This window comes from Narcine bancroftii, unplaced genomic scaffold (assembly GCF_036971445.1).
Source record: "Narcine bancroftii isolate sNarBan1 unplaced genomic scaffold, sNarBan1.hap1 Scaffold_779, whole genome shotgun sequence".
Classification (NCBI taxonomy): domain Eukaryota; kingdom Metazoa; phylum Chordata; class Chondrichthyes; order Torpediniformes; family Narcinidae; genus Narcine; species Narcine bancroftii.
Genome location: NW_027212284.1, coordinates 1,216 through 18,811, shown reverse-complemented (window position 1 = coordinate 18,811; position 17,596 = coordinate 1,216). Strand labels below are relative to the sequence as shown.

The window sequence follows — 17,596 nt, the reverse complement described above, 5'->3', positions numbered from 1 at the left end:
GCAGCTTTTGTTGCATGACACTACAATCTTTCTCGCTTGACTGAAGCAGATTTTTTCCATGGGGAGGAAAGCGATGTAGACACGGGGAGAAGGTACAAACTCCTCACATACAGCGTCGGATTCAAATTTCACTGGTGCTAGAATAACGTTGTGCCACCTATATGCAGCCTTTTGCACTCCCTCTCTCCTTTCTCAGTCCTGAAGCATGTATTGGACCTCAAACGTCAGCTATCCTTTTTCCTCCACAGATGCTGCTTGACTCGCTGTGTTCTTCCTGTAGTTAGTGGTTTGCTCTGGGATCCAGCATCTGCAGTCTCTTGCATATCCATTTACACCTTGTTTCTGTCATTTGATTGAGTGTTGGATTCCACATCACAGGAAAGATATTAAGGCATCAGTGCCTTAAAGGTGGAAATTAAAATATAAATAAAGTTCTGAAAATTGTAGTTTCATTCAATTGAGTTCAACTTTATTTATCATCCAATTGGGGGTGTGGCAAGATGGCGTAGGGAACAGACGTGCCTTCCAGACCTCTCCTGACTCTGATTTATTGTTTGGTCTTTAAGTGCCCGTTAACGTTCTTTTAAAAGTTTATAAATAATAAGAGGTGTTCGATTAGTGCCTAATGGTTTATCTGCAAAAAAAAAGGTAAAAGAAAACATCAACAGACTGTTAAAAAACTACATTTTCCGAAATTGTCTGAGCCTACTTGTTTACAAGAAGCCAGGACTCAACGTAGAATGGATCCAGAGGAGGACGTGCAGAGTTCGGCATTGAAGCTCCGTTTTAAGCCGGTGAGGCTCTCTGAAGGTCGCACTCAACAGCTTTCAGAACAAGGGGCTGGACGGGTGCCAGTGTTTTGCACGGTGGCCACTGCGGGTGTTGTTGCTGAGGCTTGGACAGTTGAATCAGCTGGGGCGCCACCAGCTGGAGAGTTAAAGAGTTGTCATTCGACTGCTATAGTGGTGGCGCCGCAAAATGCACCTTTAATTACAACGGTTTTTCCAGACATCGATTCAGTGAAGATGATTAAAGAGATTTGGCTTAAAGATAACTCTGATCTTCAGTCTCCTGGCATTGCTGGGGGGACTTTGAGAGGGATTTTTATACGAAGTCAAACTGCTAGAAAAGATACTAAATCAAGGGAAGGGACAGAAGATCCCGTGGTCTCTAAGGAACAGCAAGACCCCATTATGCCTGAATCTACTTCTGTTGAAATGTCTGTTAAGGATCTTGAAGATAAGATATATTCTGTATCGAGTCACTTAGCTAATTTTGTGAACCTGTTTATTTCCAAGATTAATGCGATGGCGGAAGTCATTAATGGAGCTTTTAAGCATGAAACCATTGAAAGATTTGAAATGTGTGATCAAGGTTTAGTCGATGCACAGGATCAACTGCAAGATGAAAATAGAATAATTGAAACATTGCAGATCCAAAATAAAAATTTAGCAAAAAAGGTTGATTATTTGGAGAATCAATCTAGACGGAACAACGTGAAAATTGTTGGTTTGCCAGAAGGGATAGAAGGACCAGATCCAAGAAAAATTTTTACTGAATGGATTCCACGAGTGTTAGGACAGGATAAATTCCCTGAAGGTTTAATACTGGAACATGCTTATAGAGTTTTAAGAAGAAAATCTTTTTCAGGACAGAATCCAAGATCTGTTTTGATCCGTTGTTTAAACTATTGTGACAGAGAGACAATTTTACGTACAGCTATTAGAAATGCCCAGCAAAATAGATCTTTTTTGATGGTTCAGAATAATCCTGTTTTCTTCTATCAAGATTTGAGTCAAGAAATTATGTTTCAACGACGCGAATTTAATTCTGTGATAGAACGGTTGTGGAAAAAAAGTCATAAGGGAACATTCAGGTATTCTGCGGTACTGAAGATTTTTTAGGATGGAAATTAGCCAAAGTTCTTTGACAATCCTAAAGAGGTTATGGACTTTGCTTAGTCTCTACCAATCATGCAGTTTCAGGAACGATGTAGTCCTTCAAGGTCTCCAAAGAGAGTAGAGATGTAAGGTGGGATCCAGATTTTTAAAAGAAATGGAAGCAATGGTGACCGAAGTGGTAACGTTGATTTAAAAAAATAAATCTTTTATCCTTTTTTTGAGAAGAGCTTAAATAGTTTAAATAATGATGATAGTTTAATGAAATGGGAGTTGGGAGAGGGAACTGGGTGGGCACTAGTTTCCAGAAGTCATCAGCTACCTGTGAGTTATCTCACACCCAATATTTTGGGGGAGTTACCGCTTTGGGCGGATTAAACAGGAGGAGGTAGTTGTGACCTCCGACCTGTTTTTTTCTCTTTTTAATTTTTGGGTTAAGAAGTGAAGGTTTTTTTAAATTATTTTTTTAAAATAAATAATTATTTTTTAAAAACTCTCTTTGTTTTGATTGTAATTGAGAGGGAATTAGTAGGTTTTTTTTCCTCTCCTTTTTTTTCTCTTTTTTTGAGGGGGGGGGGTTTTCTCTTTTTTCTTTCTTTTTTAAGAGGATGATGTCACAGAAGATAATAAGTCAAAAATTGAGGATGTTGAATTAGATGAAGAGGAAGATGAGGGGAAAGGTGATAAGAAGAAGAAGAAAATTAAGTACAAATACATTGAGGGAGAAGAGTTTAATAAAATTAAGTTAATTTTGATAGAGAATTTTGAAGATGTTATAAATGAAGAATATGGAGAATTTTATAAGAGTTTGAACTTTTTTATATAAGGGGAGGGGAAGGGAATAAAAAGTTTATAGGATTGTTTTTATAAGGGATGTTTTTGTTCTCTCGATGAATTATAAAGAAAACTTGGTATTAATGGAAATTCTGTATTTATGTATTATTAATTATGATTTTTTTGAATAACAGATATGTGGTTGATATATGATTTTAATATTTGAACTTAGTTTTAAAGTGGATTTCATTTGTTAAATACATGTATTATGTTTGATTTAAATATATGTTTAAGGGTATTATTTTAGTATTGATATTTTTTTGTTGTTAGTAATTTTTTTGTTGTTAAGTTTTATCCTTTTTTTGTAAGTGGGTTTTTTCTATTTTATTTACAATATTGTTAATTAATTGTTCACTCTTTATTTTGGGGGGAGGGTTGGTCTAATTTTAAATTAGATGATTAATGTTGTGTTATAATTATTGGGGGGGTTAATTTGTGTAGTTTAATGATGTAGTATTCTAATTTTTATTATCTTATTTTTTATTATTTCTTTAAATGTAATTTTTTTTTTATTCATGTCATAAAATTTTAAATAAAGTTTAAAAAAAAATTATCATCCAATTGTACAAGTAAAAGCCAACGAAACAGTGCTGTTAGGCCCTCAGTGCAAAACATGTAAACACAGTGGAGATGGTAAGTTTGTGCAATAAAATTGCTTTAGATTTGGGTATATTTGAATGAGATTGACAAAAGAAAATGGGTTCTGTACGTCAAGGAGTTGAAAGCAAGGTTTCACAGCTACAAAACTGAAGGGCGAGGGATGTTTTCACACACACGGAATGGTAAGACTGTGGGTATTCACTGTCAGGAACAGTGGCCAAGGTAGTAAACATAATGAGTTGTTGACGATTCGATGTAAAAGGCTTCCCTTCATCAAGGGACCTGTTTTTTTTTGGCAGGAGAAGGGTGTGAACCTCACTCACATTGAATCACGCCCATCCCACCTCAAGAACGGAGAGTACGAGTTCTTCATTAACCTAGACTGTAAGAGCATCTCCATCCTGGAGGAGATCCTCCTGACACTGCGCCAGGACATTACCGGCACCGTCCATGAACTATCACGGGACAAGATACAGGACACAGGTGGCAGCATGTTAATTCCTTACAATTGTAATACAAGTGGAGTGCCCATTAAAGGCGAAGGCATTAGGGTCTTTTTTTGACTCTGAGGAGGAAATTCAAAGAGCAATAATTAGTTTAATTGAGGGACAGACCCCCGATACCAGGTTCCCTCATTGTTTTCACATCCATAGATGGGGAAATCTTTATCCTTGGGATCACTAATGGGATTCACACCAGGGTGGTTTAAGACAGTGATTTATGGCTTTGCCACCTGGATGTGGGTTTTTGGAGGGCCATCTAACCATAACCTGAACCCTAACCATAACTGCACCCTAACCTCAATCCCAACTCTTAAAATGGGAATGAATGTAAATTTAGTGCTGGGTCCACACCTTCTCCAATTACACCCAATGCCCATCCACTGAGGGATTACTAAAGAACAGATACCAAGTCACCCACTTTAACAGAAACTTGCTCCAGGAGATGCTCTGGACATGAAACAAGCACAGAGAGAGGGGGAAGGTGCTAATTCCATTAAGAGCCAAGGACAGGTCCAGGGTATTGAAAGCATGGGGCAACAGAATTTGGCAGTTTACAATGACACGAAACCTCCAAGAAGGGAGACCGAGTACTATGAGGGATGATTATGCCACTGCCCTCACATTACCAACCTAACCTTCACCCTCACTATAACCTTAACCTTCACCCTGCTGCCCTCTGTATTGGCCTGAACTCACAAGGCAGAGATGGGGAATGGTTCTTGTAGCAGACAGATGGTAAATTGGTTTGGTGGAAAGAGAGAGAGAGAGAGATGGTCAGGAGGAGAGTGGCCAGTTGGAACAAAGTCACTTCTACATTTATTTATTTATCATGGATAAATCCTGTCCATCCCTGATTGCACTTGAACGAAGCACCTCGCTGGATGACTTGAAAAGGAGGGGAGGAAGATTTAACCAGGACTTGAGGGGCAAATTTTTGCTCAGAGGGTGGTCCAGATCTGGAATGAGCTGCCAGAGGAAGCTATGGAAGTTGGGACAATTACAATGTTGAAAGGCCATTGGGACAAATCTATGGACTGGAAGGTTCAGAAGGATGTGGACCAAATGCAAGCAAATGGGATGATCCCAGAATATCACCGTGATCAGCATGGACAAGTTGGGCCAAAGGGCCTGTCCCATGTATGATATTTCCAAGTCAACCCCATTGATGTATCAGGAATCACACTGGTTAAGGATGGCAAATTTCCTCTGCTGAAGGAAAGTGGGGAACACCTTGGGATTTTTAGTCACAATCCAAGCAAGTCTTATGGGGGCCATGATTAATTAGTTTTATTTTTAAATTCCAGGTTCTTGAAACCCCACCTCCCCCTCCAATCACTGAGTGCCCATGATTTAGGGTTAATCATCAGGATTAACTGGGATTATTGTTCATGATGGAGATAGGACCGGGGCTTATACTAAGATCCAATTTCAGTACATATGTACATTGTACAATGTGTATGACAATAACTATTATCATGAGGTGTAAAGGCAGCAGGCCCCTCCCTGTTCTCCCATTCAATAAGGTCCTGGCTGACTGTTTTACTCAATCCCACGTTCCTGTACGAACTCTATATCCCTTGATCACCAGATCATCCAAAAAAAATCTGTTGATCTTATCTGCATCTACGGTGAGTCTGAACCTCCACCACAATCTCATCCCATGATTCAGTGCCCCCAGAGGGAAGATATTTCTTCTCGTCTCCCTTCTGAGTGGCTGACCCTTGTTTTTTCAATTTAAAAAAACTTCATTGAAGTATCAAGTCAAGCCTATAAGAATGTTGTATGTTTCAAGAGCAATTTTCATTTTTATGACCTATCGCAAGTCTAGTCAGTTTAACCTCTCTTCATAACCCCATCTGGTGAACCCTTCTTGTGTTTGGTTTATCATAGTTGTGTAGAGACACACACAATGTGGCCTCCTTGCAGCTGATATCAGTGCAAGAGGAACCTTTCCTCTTGAATTCATGCCCTCTCACATACTGTCTGCCTTCCTAACTGCCCGCCGCTACTCCATGTGAACTGTGAACGATTCATGTCCAAGAGCACCAGCTCCCTCAGAAGACAGCGACTTCTCAGTTTCTCAACATTTAAAAAAAAATCTACTTTCCTTTGTTTTTAAACTGCCAATGTGATGGCTTCAAAGCTTTCCATGGAAGACTCCAATTACCATCTTCTACGCCCATTCACTTAGCCTGTCCATGATCCCCCTCACCCCCAAAGCCAATCTGCCTCCTCCTCACAACACATACTGCCGCCCAGGCTTGTGCCTTTTGATTTAGACAGAATGCTTCTGGTTGTCGAGAACTAGAATGAATGTGAACCCAAAATTCAGAACAAATTTATTTCCCAGAGAATGTGAGGATGTGAAGCTCACTCCCACGGTGAATGGTTTGCTCCAGATACATTATAAATGAAGCTAGAAGAGTGTATGAGGGAGTGGTGGCTACGTGGATAGATTTAGAGGTGGGGAGGCAGGAGGATCCTCATATGGAACTCAATACTGGTATGAACAGGTTGGGTTGAATGGCCTGTTTCTCTGTTGTGCATCCTAGTAGGTTTTACGTTGGTAATCCTATGCAAGTTACCGTCATAGACAAATGATTCCAACACATGACGTTTATCTGAACAGCTATGGAACTCCTAATCATGTCTGCATTCTGCGCCAACCCACGACTTTCCAATTGATAAAATTTATTGGAACGTGTGCTGTAGTTCATATGCTCCAGAGCTAGAGACAAGGTTGAGGATACTGTGCAGAATCCAACAGGTGATCCAGGCTGCTACTCTGAGGCAGTGCTGAGGAAAGCTTTAGTATTAGTCATTAAGACTCTCGAAGAGGAGAAAATGCCCGTACTCTCATTGAGATATTTATGAGTGTCCTGTCAAAAGCCTGGAGCCTGGATCAGCTTCACGGACGTTAAGATTGCTCGGCAATCATCGAAAACATCAAAACTCTGGTTAGACTACACTTGGGGTATTACATTCAGTTCTGGTCGCCTCATTACAGGAAAGCTGCAGATGCTTTATAGAGGGTGCAGAAGAGATTTGCCAGAATGCTGCCTAGATTGGAGAACATCTCACATGAACCAAGTATTCCTACGCCATGGGTGCTCTGTGATTAGTAAGGGATTGCTGAAGGTGGGATGTGAGTGGGAAAAAACAGATTGAAAACCACTGTTTTAATCGTCCCTCATTGACTCATGATGTGAACCGTTTCATAACTCCAAAGGAAATAGGCCAATGACAATTTTTCTCAAGCAAAATGGTTCAGTAACAATTAGGTCTAGAGCAGTGATTCTCAACCTTCCCTTCCCACCCACATCCCACCTTCAGCAATCCCTTACTAATCAAAGAGCACAGATGGCATAGCCATTACTGAAGGTGGTCTGTGAGTGGGAAGAAAAGGTTTGGGAAACCACTGCTTTAGTGCAACAAAGGATGGGTGTTGACTTATTAGAGTTATATTAGATTACAAGGAGCTTAGATAGGGTGGACAGGCATCATCTTTTTCCTAGGTCAACAAAAGCAAATACCAGAGGTCATCTGTATAAGGTGAATAGAGGGAAGCTTAGGGGAGACGTCACAGGTAAGTTTTTTTTACACAGAGAGTGGTACGTGCCTGAGAAAAAAATCAGATGCTGGAGGCTTTCCACAATTATAACTATCTTTCAAATGTACTTCTTCAGTGTTGAGGTACACTGGGACATCATTAGATTATGGATGGTGATGTATAAATCCAAATCTTTGCCTAACCTTGAGGGAATAAAATGGTCTTGGTGATCCAAGCTTCACGTGGAAACTTGGTGAAGCAGGAAAGTCTAGAGACTAGTGATAAGTGACTAGTGATTGTAGTAAAAACACACCGAGGTGCGGAAGGGACTCAGCCGGACTCACAGTGTCCAAAGGAGGTAAAGTTATATTGCTGACATTTCAGGCCTGAGCCCTTCCTTGAGAAATAGGGATAGAATAAGTAAAAAACAGGAAATCTCAGAAATGAGAGAAATCTATCGTTTTCATGCAGTGTAACCCAACAAAGGAGATACCATTCATGACCCCCCCCCCCCCGACCAGCTGAAATGAGTTAAGCACTCGAGCAAATAATCCATTTCCGTATCTAAAAATATTAATTGAACTTTGTTAGTGACAATACAGCTGTTGCAAAGGAACAGAAAGCTTCGCTCCCGAGGCCTTCCTTTCAGATTTATTGCCACCAGTTCTCATTTAGCATCATGTGGCCAGGTATCAATCTGATTTCTGTTTGTGAGAGTTACAGTTAAAAACTATTTTATTAAATGATTTTGTTTCTTAATGCAGCGCATTCACAAGACACTGACAGACAGGTGATTGGAAGTTACAGAATGAAGCTTTATATTTGCTGGAGATTTATTATTCTTTCGAGGTGAACAGGAGGCCAAGATCTTGAGGGATGGGTATTTTTTCAAGCCCCGAAGCAGTTTTGAGTTGTTAACTCAGTTTGGAGAAGTGCTTAATGCAAGTCACAAATTCTCATAAATTTAACAAATTTCAGGGCTACTAACCCCATCAGAAGGTCTACTTTGCTGCTTGTTTGGGGAACTGAAATAAAAAAAGAATTGTTTGATAAATGAACAGGTCAGGATAAATGTCAGATCAGAAGCTTGGCTAACTGCCCTGTGCTGAGGCCTATTCCTTGGCTGACCTGATGTTTGCCTTCCAACCATCAATGCACTCAGTATCAGTGAGGTCCCAGACAGAGAATTAAGGTTAGAAATGGGCAAGGATCAATTAGATTAGTTAGTCTAATTTCAATGATCGCTGGTCATCTCTGCTTATTACTTTCCCATCCATTCCCCTTTCCCATTCCCTTATTAGACACTATTTTCTGTCAGTTTGGTTTTGTTTAATGAGAATTTATATTTGGTGTTGTATTTTCCTTTCTCCCTGCTATACGTCGAGACAGTGGTAGTGCAGTTGGGCAGGGGGCAATGTCTCACTGTTCTCCATCCATCTGTGAACCAAATGGATTGCCCGCAAACAACCAAAGATTGTTTCATTCAATTTAGAGCAGGACACTAATTAAGTTTTTTTTTAAATTAGTTTCTTTTGTGAACAACTTACAAAGGTTATCATGTGGATGTGTCGGACCATGAATTAGGTGACCTTCTGTAAGTCTGTCGGATTAAATGAGTGTGCAAATAGCATGTCTCTGTGAAGGGGGATGTGTGGGCCAGCACATGTGTGTGGGGGCCAGCACGTGTGTGTGGGGGCGAACGAGCACGTGTGTGTGGGGGCGAGCACGTGTGTGTGGGTGAGCATGAGTGTGTGTCTGGAGGTTTATGTGCATGAGATTTCAGGAGGTTAATGGACGACGATTGATCGGGACTACTTTAAAAGGTACAACAGCAAAATGACTCATGTCTAAGGCAGCCATTCTCAACTGGCACATACAGCAACCACAACAACCCCACCCCACCGGGTCCACAGCACATTTAAGGGGGGGTCCACAGCACATTTAAGGGGGGGTCCACAGACTGAAATAATAAAATAATTTTTGTGTTTTAGTCAGGAGGGGGCCATAGTTTGAGAATGGCTGCTCTAAGGGACTTGGACATAGATTTTAAGGATTACAGTTTCCCTTTCGACAAGCAGTCCAGCTGAGAAGTTAGTTAGCATCAGATGAAAACGAAAGGCTTATAATGTTATTAAAAATCACAGTAAGCCTCAGTATTGGAATATTGGAGAATTCAGTGAAGAAGGACTAAGGCAGGAACAAGGAACACAAAAACAAACAATGAGAGAGGTTCACCAGGAATATAAAATTTTTTTAAAATGTAGGTTTTTTTCATGTGAGGTTAAGAGAATAGAGAATGGAAGAACTCACAGATGACCCCCCAGAAACACTGACAAACAACAGGCTTAAAATCATTCAAGGAACCAACTTGAGTAAAATGAATATTGGAGAAACAGTAACCATTAAATCTCTAGGACCTGGTGACCAGTCGCGACGGTGATCACTGTGGATGTTTCAGTCAGCATATTACAAAATTCCCTGGATCTCAGAATGAGCCTGACAGATTAGAAGGTAGCAAATGTAAACCCACAATTAAAGGAAGGAGGGAGGGGAGAGGGAGAGAAAGAGAAAGGGAGGGAGAGAAAGAAAGGGAAATAAAAAGAGAGGAGGGAAAAAAGAAGGGAGAGAGAAAGACAAAAAGGGGGTTAGGAGAGAGGGAGGGAGGGAGGGAGGGAGATTGAGAGAGAGAGGAAAAAATTGTAGCCCTGTCCTTCAAAGTAGAGAAGGTGCTGAAATCTATTATTAAAGCAGTGGTAAAAGGCCATCTAGAAAATAATTTTGGGAGAGGGAAGAGTTGATGTGAATCTGTGTGACATGAGGTTTTTCTGAGGTTTTAATCAGTAGTATAATGGTGAACCTACCTCGGCTGCACCATTTCATCTGATGCAAGGATCGACAAAGAGATAGACAACAGACTTGACAAGGCAAATAGCGCCTTTGGAAGACTACACAAAAGAATCTGGAAAAACAACCACCTGAAGAAACACACGAAGATCAGCGTGTACAGAGCCGTTGTCATACCCACGCTCCTGTTCGGCTCCGAATCATGGGTCCTCTACCGGCATCACCTACGGCTCCTAGAATGCTTCCATCCTCAACATTCATTGGAATGACTTCATCACCAACATCGAAGTACTCGAGCTGGCAGAGTCCGCAAGCATCGAATCCATGCTGCTGAAGACCCAACTGCGCTGGGTGGGTCACGTCTCCAGAATGGAGGACCATCGCCTTCCCAAGATCGTGTTCTAGGGTGAGCTCTCCACTGGCCACCGAGACAGAGGTGCACCAAAGAAGAGGTACAAGGACTGCTTAAAGAAATCTCTTGATGCCTGCCACATTGACCCCCGCCTCCAACCGTGATCTCGCCTCCAACCGTGCATCTTGGCGCCTCACAGTTCGGCGGGCAGCAACCTCCTTTGAAGAAGACTGCAGAGCCCACCTCACTGACAAAAGACAAAGGAGGAAAAACCCAACACCCAACCCCAACCAACCAACTTTCCCTTGCAACCGCTGCAACCCTGCCTGCCTGTCCCGCATCGGACTTGTCAGTCACCAACGAGCCTGCAGCAGACGTGGACACACCCCTCCATAAATCTTCGTCCGTGAAGCCAAGCTAAAGAATGGTGAAACAGTTGATATGATACATGGTCTCACAGAAAGCCTTTGATAAAATACCATACAGGAAATTATGAAATAAAATTAGAACACCCAGTATACAGATAATGAACTGGTTTGTGCAAAAGTATGGATTAGCGGCCAGAATGCAGGTCTTCTTGTGGCTCAGAGACTGTGACTGGGACATCCCTTTGATCAACATATACATCAGAGAGCTGGATGAGGATCTCAGGGACTACATATCTAAAACCAAACCAAAAAACACCAGCGTCGATCACCAGGTCAGCATCATCAACGGGGAGTTGACATTTTGGGTCACAGACCCATTATCGAAAAGTTGTTACAAACCCACTTGTCGAAGTAACAAAGCTCGGTGACACTGTGGGACAAGAGGAGAGGTTTTTGGAGGGATGCAGACAGATTCTTTGAGTTGGTGAAGGCGTGTCAGCTCCAGTATAATAAAAGGAAAATGTGAGTTCATCAACTTAGATAGAATGAAATAGAAGAACTGAATATTTCCCAAATTATGAGAAATTGAATGTTGTTCAGAGAGATCAGGGAGGCCTCATTTATTCAATGAATCTTAACTTTCATGCAGGTGAAACTAACAATTCATGAGGGTGGCAAGTGGTTATTGAACGTTAGAACAAGAGGACATTAGTAAAAGAGGAGTGGAGAATGAGGGTGAAGATACCTTGCTTCAATTATACAGGGCCCTAGTGAGATGGCATTTGGAGTATTGTACAAGTCCAATCCCCATATCCGCAGAAGATTATTTATTGTAAAAACACAATGGTGGAGAAACTCAGCAGGTCAAACAGTGTCCTTTATAGAGCAAAGGCAAAGATACAGAACCAACATTTTGGGCTTGAGCCCTTCATTGAGTTCTGTCCATTAATTGTAAGATATGAAGAGAGTTGGGAATACAATGCGAAGGCAAGATAAAAGATAACAATTTTGTCACTCATTCTCAAGTAAGATCTCAACATCCAGTCATTAGTTTTGTGATGTTTATAAAGGAGGCTGATTGGACCAACCTAGGCACAAAATTGACATGATCTCAGTAAATGAAAAAAAAACACAAGGTTGAATGGCCTACTCCTGCTTCTATATTGTTTGGTACTAATAATTCAATGAAGGTCCACCAGATTCCTAGTGTGGCCACCTTCTTATAAAGCCTATGGAATTCTGATGGAACACTCTGTGTGACTTGTGGTGCACCTGGGTTGAGAATGGAGCATTCAGAATGGCAGTTGGAGCAACGGAGACCAACCAGGAGAGCTGTGCGGAAGCACATGCCTCATAACTTTATGAAAGGTTTAAAAAAAAAACACAATTTGAGAACTGAGGGAATTCATCTAAGGAAGCCTTGAAAAAGGATTCGCAAGCTTACGGCAATGCAACATCAGTCATTTCTCTTTCCAACGTTCAATATGATGTCCTTGTGTTAATCAGTTAAAGAACTGAATTGAGATTTGAGATTGAATTCTGGGGACTGTGTTTTTTGGACTGACTGACCTGGGGTTTTGGGGGGGATTTTTCCTTTTTGAATATTGGACACAGACTGTAATGGTTTAGGGTTTTGCACATACACACTGTTTATGAACGTATGATGTCTGTATATTTGTAATAGATACTTGTAGTGGGGTTCATTACAGGGGTTCCCAACTTTTTTCTTTCCACTCACATCCCACTTTAAGTATTTCCTCTGCCATCGGTGCTCTGTGATTAGTAAGGGACTGCTTAAGGTGGGATGTTTTAACCACTGTTTTAATCATACCTAATTGACTCATTATGTGCACGGTTTCATAACTCCAAAGGAAATGGGCTAATGACAATTTGTCTTGAGCAAAATATTTCAGTAACAATTGAGTCTAGAGCAGTGATTCTCAATCTTCCCTTCCCACTCACAGACCCCCTTCAGCAATCCCTTCCTAATCACAGAGAACCAATGGTGGTCTGTGAGTGGAAAGAGAAAGGTTGAGAACCACTGATATAATTCTTAACCCGATTAACACCACTGTAAGTATCTATAACAAATGTACAGATATCATATCTTTATAAGCAGTATTGTTAATAGTCACTAATAAATTTAGAGTTAAAATTTAACCCTTTTGAATTGTGTCTTCCGTTCTTGCTGGTTTGAGATGCTTTGGATACTCTGTCACTAAAAGCTTGCTAGAGTTCTGGATATTTACAAGAATGAAAGGTGGAGGATTGGGGTTGGAAGGAGAGACTGAGGTGTATTGAATGGAGGAGCAGGGAGCAAGGGGATGAATAGCCTTCTCTGGTCCTATTTCCGATATCCTAATTTTTTTTATATTTCCTTTTCCAGTTCCATGGTTTCCTCGCACAATTCAAGATCTGGACAGATTTGCAAACCAGATCCTGAGCTACGGGTCAGAACTTGATGCTGACCATCCAGTAAGAAGCTAATTTCCCTGAAATATATTCTCCCCCACTCTGTGTAACACAATGCCTGATGGGATAGCAAGGGGCTAGTGCAGAGGAGAGCTGACTTGCTGAATGGTGCTGTATGAGTGCAAACCATTGGAAGGGAGTGGGGTCTGCATTTACAGCCTTTCACACTCCAGAGAGCTGACACCTTCGTGACTTAAAAAAAAATTATTCACACCAAAATAATACATTGCAAGGTATTTTCACATTGGTAGTGTTATAGTCGTGTATATTGAAAGGAAAAACAGTGCAGTTTTTTTAAATAACATAATTTGAGTCATGTATATATGTTCATTTCACTGCTGCATCCTGTAGGGTCAACCATGCCTCTGGAAATCCAAATGTACTACATCGACTAGTTGCCCTTGATCCACCCTGGTGTTACATACACAAAGAACTCTAGCAAACTTTTTCAAAACTTTTCCCATTCAGAAAACTATGCTGATGTCTCCAGATTTCCTTAAAATTTTCCAAATGTCCTGCCATCAGCTCCAAAGAGGGGTTCTGGTGTTCTCCCAGCCACTGATATTATGGTAACTGGTCATAGTTTCCTGCTTTCACCTCACACCTTCCCTGAATCATTGTGTTGCATTTGTAGCCTTTCGGTCTTGTGACATCTCTATAGAATCTAGGGAGTCTTCTGCTTCTGGCTACCCATCCCATAGGATGGTGATGGTTTCTTTCAGTCCATTTGTGAGGTTTGATATGAGGATACCCCACTCCTCAGAAAGGAACAGCGTGTGCATGAATGGATTTTAGGTGAGTAGGAGGTTGCACAGGTCCTGACCCACCCTCTTGACATCCCCTCCCAGATCCAGCAGCATGGTGAGGGTTCGTCCACCCTTTGACAGATCTTGTTTTTCATCCTGAAGGGTGTCTAGCCACCCTCCACACCAGGCCAGCCTGGTGGGGGAGCCGGTTTAGTCGCCAACCACCTAACTGCGCGACAGGTAATAGTGGGTTACATGGAACCAGTAGCACTCAGTGGTTCTCAGCATTTTTCCCCCCATTCACTTACCACATGAAGTAATCTCTTACTAACCACAGAGCATCTACAGCATCCTATCTCCTAGGATTACTTCAGGTGGTACTGGTATGTGAGTGGAAAGTTAAAGGTTGAGAACCTCTGCACTACATCCACCATCTACACAGATACTTCATCTCAGACCCTAATCTTCAGGCCTTTTGGCCCTTACTTTGTCTCCTATTTTTCTCCACAGAGAGAGATTGTTTTCTCTCCGAGTAGCCTTTTAAATATTGATTATTATTGGGATATTCTTAATGCTTCAGCTGTGAAGTTTGATCTAAAATTCCGAATCTTTGTTGTTCCTCTATTAATTTTTCAGTCTGTGATCAGTGTTTATTTTGGGAACTTCTTTCCTTCATGTGTCCAGTAGAAGCTCTCACTATCTATTCTCAGTATTTGTTAGTTTACTCCCAGACTTTATCTTTTTCCTCTCTAAAATTGTTCTTTGCCATGTGATGTTGCACTCTAAATATTTCCCAATCCTCTGGCCTCTCTGCAAACTTTGCCACGAGGTTCAGCATACTGTTTGCTTTTTGTTTGGCCATTTTCATGTGTAGCAACACTACGGGGTGGTCACCTCCTGTAACCTATGATCCAGATTGCTGTCCGTTCCACAGATTTTCTGCAATGGCTGTCCTTGCTGCCCTAGCTCTGGAGCCCCTGTGGAATGAAAGGAAAAATCTGGATTCAGGGCAGAATGCTGAGATTAATGAAGAAAATCTATGGATGCTGGGGCTAAGTGCAGTACACAAAAGTGCTGGAGAAAGGCTTTTCCCAGAACTTTGATGTATTGTTTATTGCTCAGATGTTTCTAAACACCTTCACACCCAATCAATTACTTCTGAAGAGCAGACATTCCTGTTCTCAAGATGCAGCAGGCAAACTTTGTGTCCAGCGAGCTATCATAAAATTGATAGGCCCAGGAAAACTTGTGTTCCTTCAAGAGGGTTGAGGGATCTTCCCCATTGATTTGATATTCCTCATGGTCACATTCCATCTTTGAATTTGGTAATCTCATCACAGTCCAGTCTCATCACGCGGTCTGGGATGTACAAGCACACACACTCTCTCTCTCACACACACAGCACACACGCACACACACGGGCAAGTAAATGAAAATTACAGGCAGCTGTAGTATTTCATACTAGTTGTTTTTCATGAACAGATCGTAGACTTTTGTTAACGCAATACAAATTACAGTTATTAGTGTAATTGAGGTAACATAATAAGATTTAATTGGCTCTCCTGAACCAAGATGCATTAGGTTTTACAAAGAGGTATCTTTACAGAATGAGAACATAATCATTCTGCATTTGTTAAATTAGACACAGCCAGCTCCCTCTGTGTGCTCTCTTGGAACTGCTGTTTGAAATGTGTCAATCAAAAACATGACCCCATTACCTCTGAACTCAAGCCTGAGCCTTTCCTGTTCCTTGCCTGTTCTCAGGGCTTCACAGATCCAGTGTATCGAGCCAGGAGGAAGGAGTTCGCTGACATTGCGTACAACTATAGGCAGTGAGTATAACAAAAGCCAGTATAAAGAGTTTGGAGCGAGGGTGGGATGTTGAACTCCGTAAGGCTGCTCCGCAGATGTTGCTCCTTCAGTCCACATTTCCAGCCCTGTCCACATATTACCCGATTCACTGAGAGACCAAATCTCAATCTTAAACCCACTCAGTATCTGAACATCTCCACACCTTCAGCATCAAGAAACCTTGCCATTGTTCCACAGAGTGCCAGGCTGGAGAAAGTATTGATGTGCAGAGGGTGGGGATGAGGGGGGGGGGGGGGAGGGGGGGGAGGGGACGGTCCAGGTCCATTGCTGATTGAAAGAGGCCACGCTAGTAGAACAGGTGGTAAATAAGGTGTATGGTGTGCATGGTTTCAATAGGCAGGTCATTAAGGATGAGTCAGGAAGTCACTTGCTGTTATATAAACATTGTTTCGACCACAGTGTGTGAAATTCTGGTCATCCCATTGCAGGAAGGATGCAGAGGCTTTGGAAAGGATACAGAAGAGGTTTACCAGGATGTTGCCTGGATTAGGGAGTTTGAGCTAAAGCAGTGGTTCTCAACTCTTTTTTTCACGCACAAACCACCTTAAGTAATCCCTTACTAACTACAGAGGCCCTATGGCATGGGTGCTCTGTGGTTAGTAAGGGATTACTTAAGGTAGTATGTGCATGGAAAATAAAGGTTGAGAACCACCAAGCTAAGGGGAGAGGTTGACAAAAAGGTTGTTTTCTCTGGAGGGTTGGAGGTTGATGGGAGACCTGATAGAGGTTTATAAGATGATGAGAGGCATTGATAGGGTGGGAGGTTGGAATCTTAAAAGAGTTGCACGCTAGAGGACATGCATTTAAGGTGAGGAGATGTCCAGGGAGATCTTTTAGAGGTAGGTGCCTGGAAATGGCTGCCAGAGATAGAGGTGGAAGGGGGTCCAATAGTAGCATTTCAGAGGTATCTAGACAGGGAATGGAGGGAGATCCATCGTGCAAACAGGACAGTTTAGTTTGATTTTGACATCGCGCTCAGTGCCGACACAAGGGCCGAAGGGCCTGACCCTGTGCTGTACTGTTCCGTGTTTTTACTAAGTAATGGGAAACTGTTGGCTTGTCTTAAAAAGGATACCAGGTAGTGTCTTAAAAAAGGAGCCTCTATCCTCATGGACCATCACCACCCAGGCCAGGCCCTCTTCACTCTGCTACCATCAGGAAAAGGTACAGGAGCCTAAAGATGGACACTCAGGCATAAGGACAGCTTCTTCCCCTCCGTCATCAGATTCCTGAATGATCAATAAACCAAAGACACTGCCTTACTTTTTATGCAGTACTATTTTTTTACACAGTAATGTTGTAAGATGGTTATAACATGAATGTTTTCTCTGTGATGCCACAAAACACCAAATTTCAGGGCTTGTTCACTTCAATAAATTCTGATTCTGATCGTATCCTGCTATTACCATCATTCTTGTAACTGATGTGCTCTGCAGCTCACAGTTCCAGCATCTTCCTCTGTTTAAAATTAACGATCCGTCGAGTCAAGACACAGTAGTGGTAAAGTTTTATTCTCTATGAGGGCTGTGACCATAAGGCAGATAAAAAGTTGTCGTT

General features: G+C 41.7%; 1 protein-coding gene across 1 annotated transcript; it reads left to right on the top strand.

The window, feature by feature from the left end:
- Nucleotides 1-3,496: 3,496 nt before the first annotated feature.
- LOC138751163 (phenylalanine-4-hydroxylase-like) lies at nucleotides 3,497-16,025 on the top strand. Its single transcript, XM_069913219.1, has 3 exons — nucleotides 3,497-3,815; nucleotides 13,336-13,424; nucleotides 15,932-16,025. Exons 1-3 carry the CDS (start codon nucleotides 3,512-3,514, stop codon nucleotides 16,001-16,003), a joined length of 465 nt encoding a protein of 154 aa, XP_069769320.1. The 5' UTR covers nucleotides 3,497-3,511; the 3' UTR covers nucleotides 16,004-16,025.
- Nucleotides 16,026-17,596: the final 1,571 nt, after the last annotated feature.

What these genes read in the sequence shown, in the direction of transcription:
- LOC138751163 (XM_069913219.1), top strand. Translation starts at nt 3,512, where the DNA reads ATGGTAAGACTGTGGGTATTCACTGTCAGGAACAGTGGCCAAGGTAGT. An exon ending in GGACAAGATACAGGACACAG is followed by an intron (nt 3,816 to 13,335) that starts GTGGCAGCATGT and finishes TTCCTTTTCCAG; the next exon opens with TTCCATGGTTTCCTCGCACA. An exon ending in AACTTGATGCTGACCATCCA is followed by an intron (nt 13,425 to 15,931) that starts GTAAGAAGCTAA and finishes GCCTGTTCTCAG; the next exon opens with GGCTTCACAGATCCAGTGTA.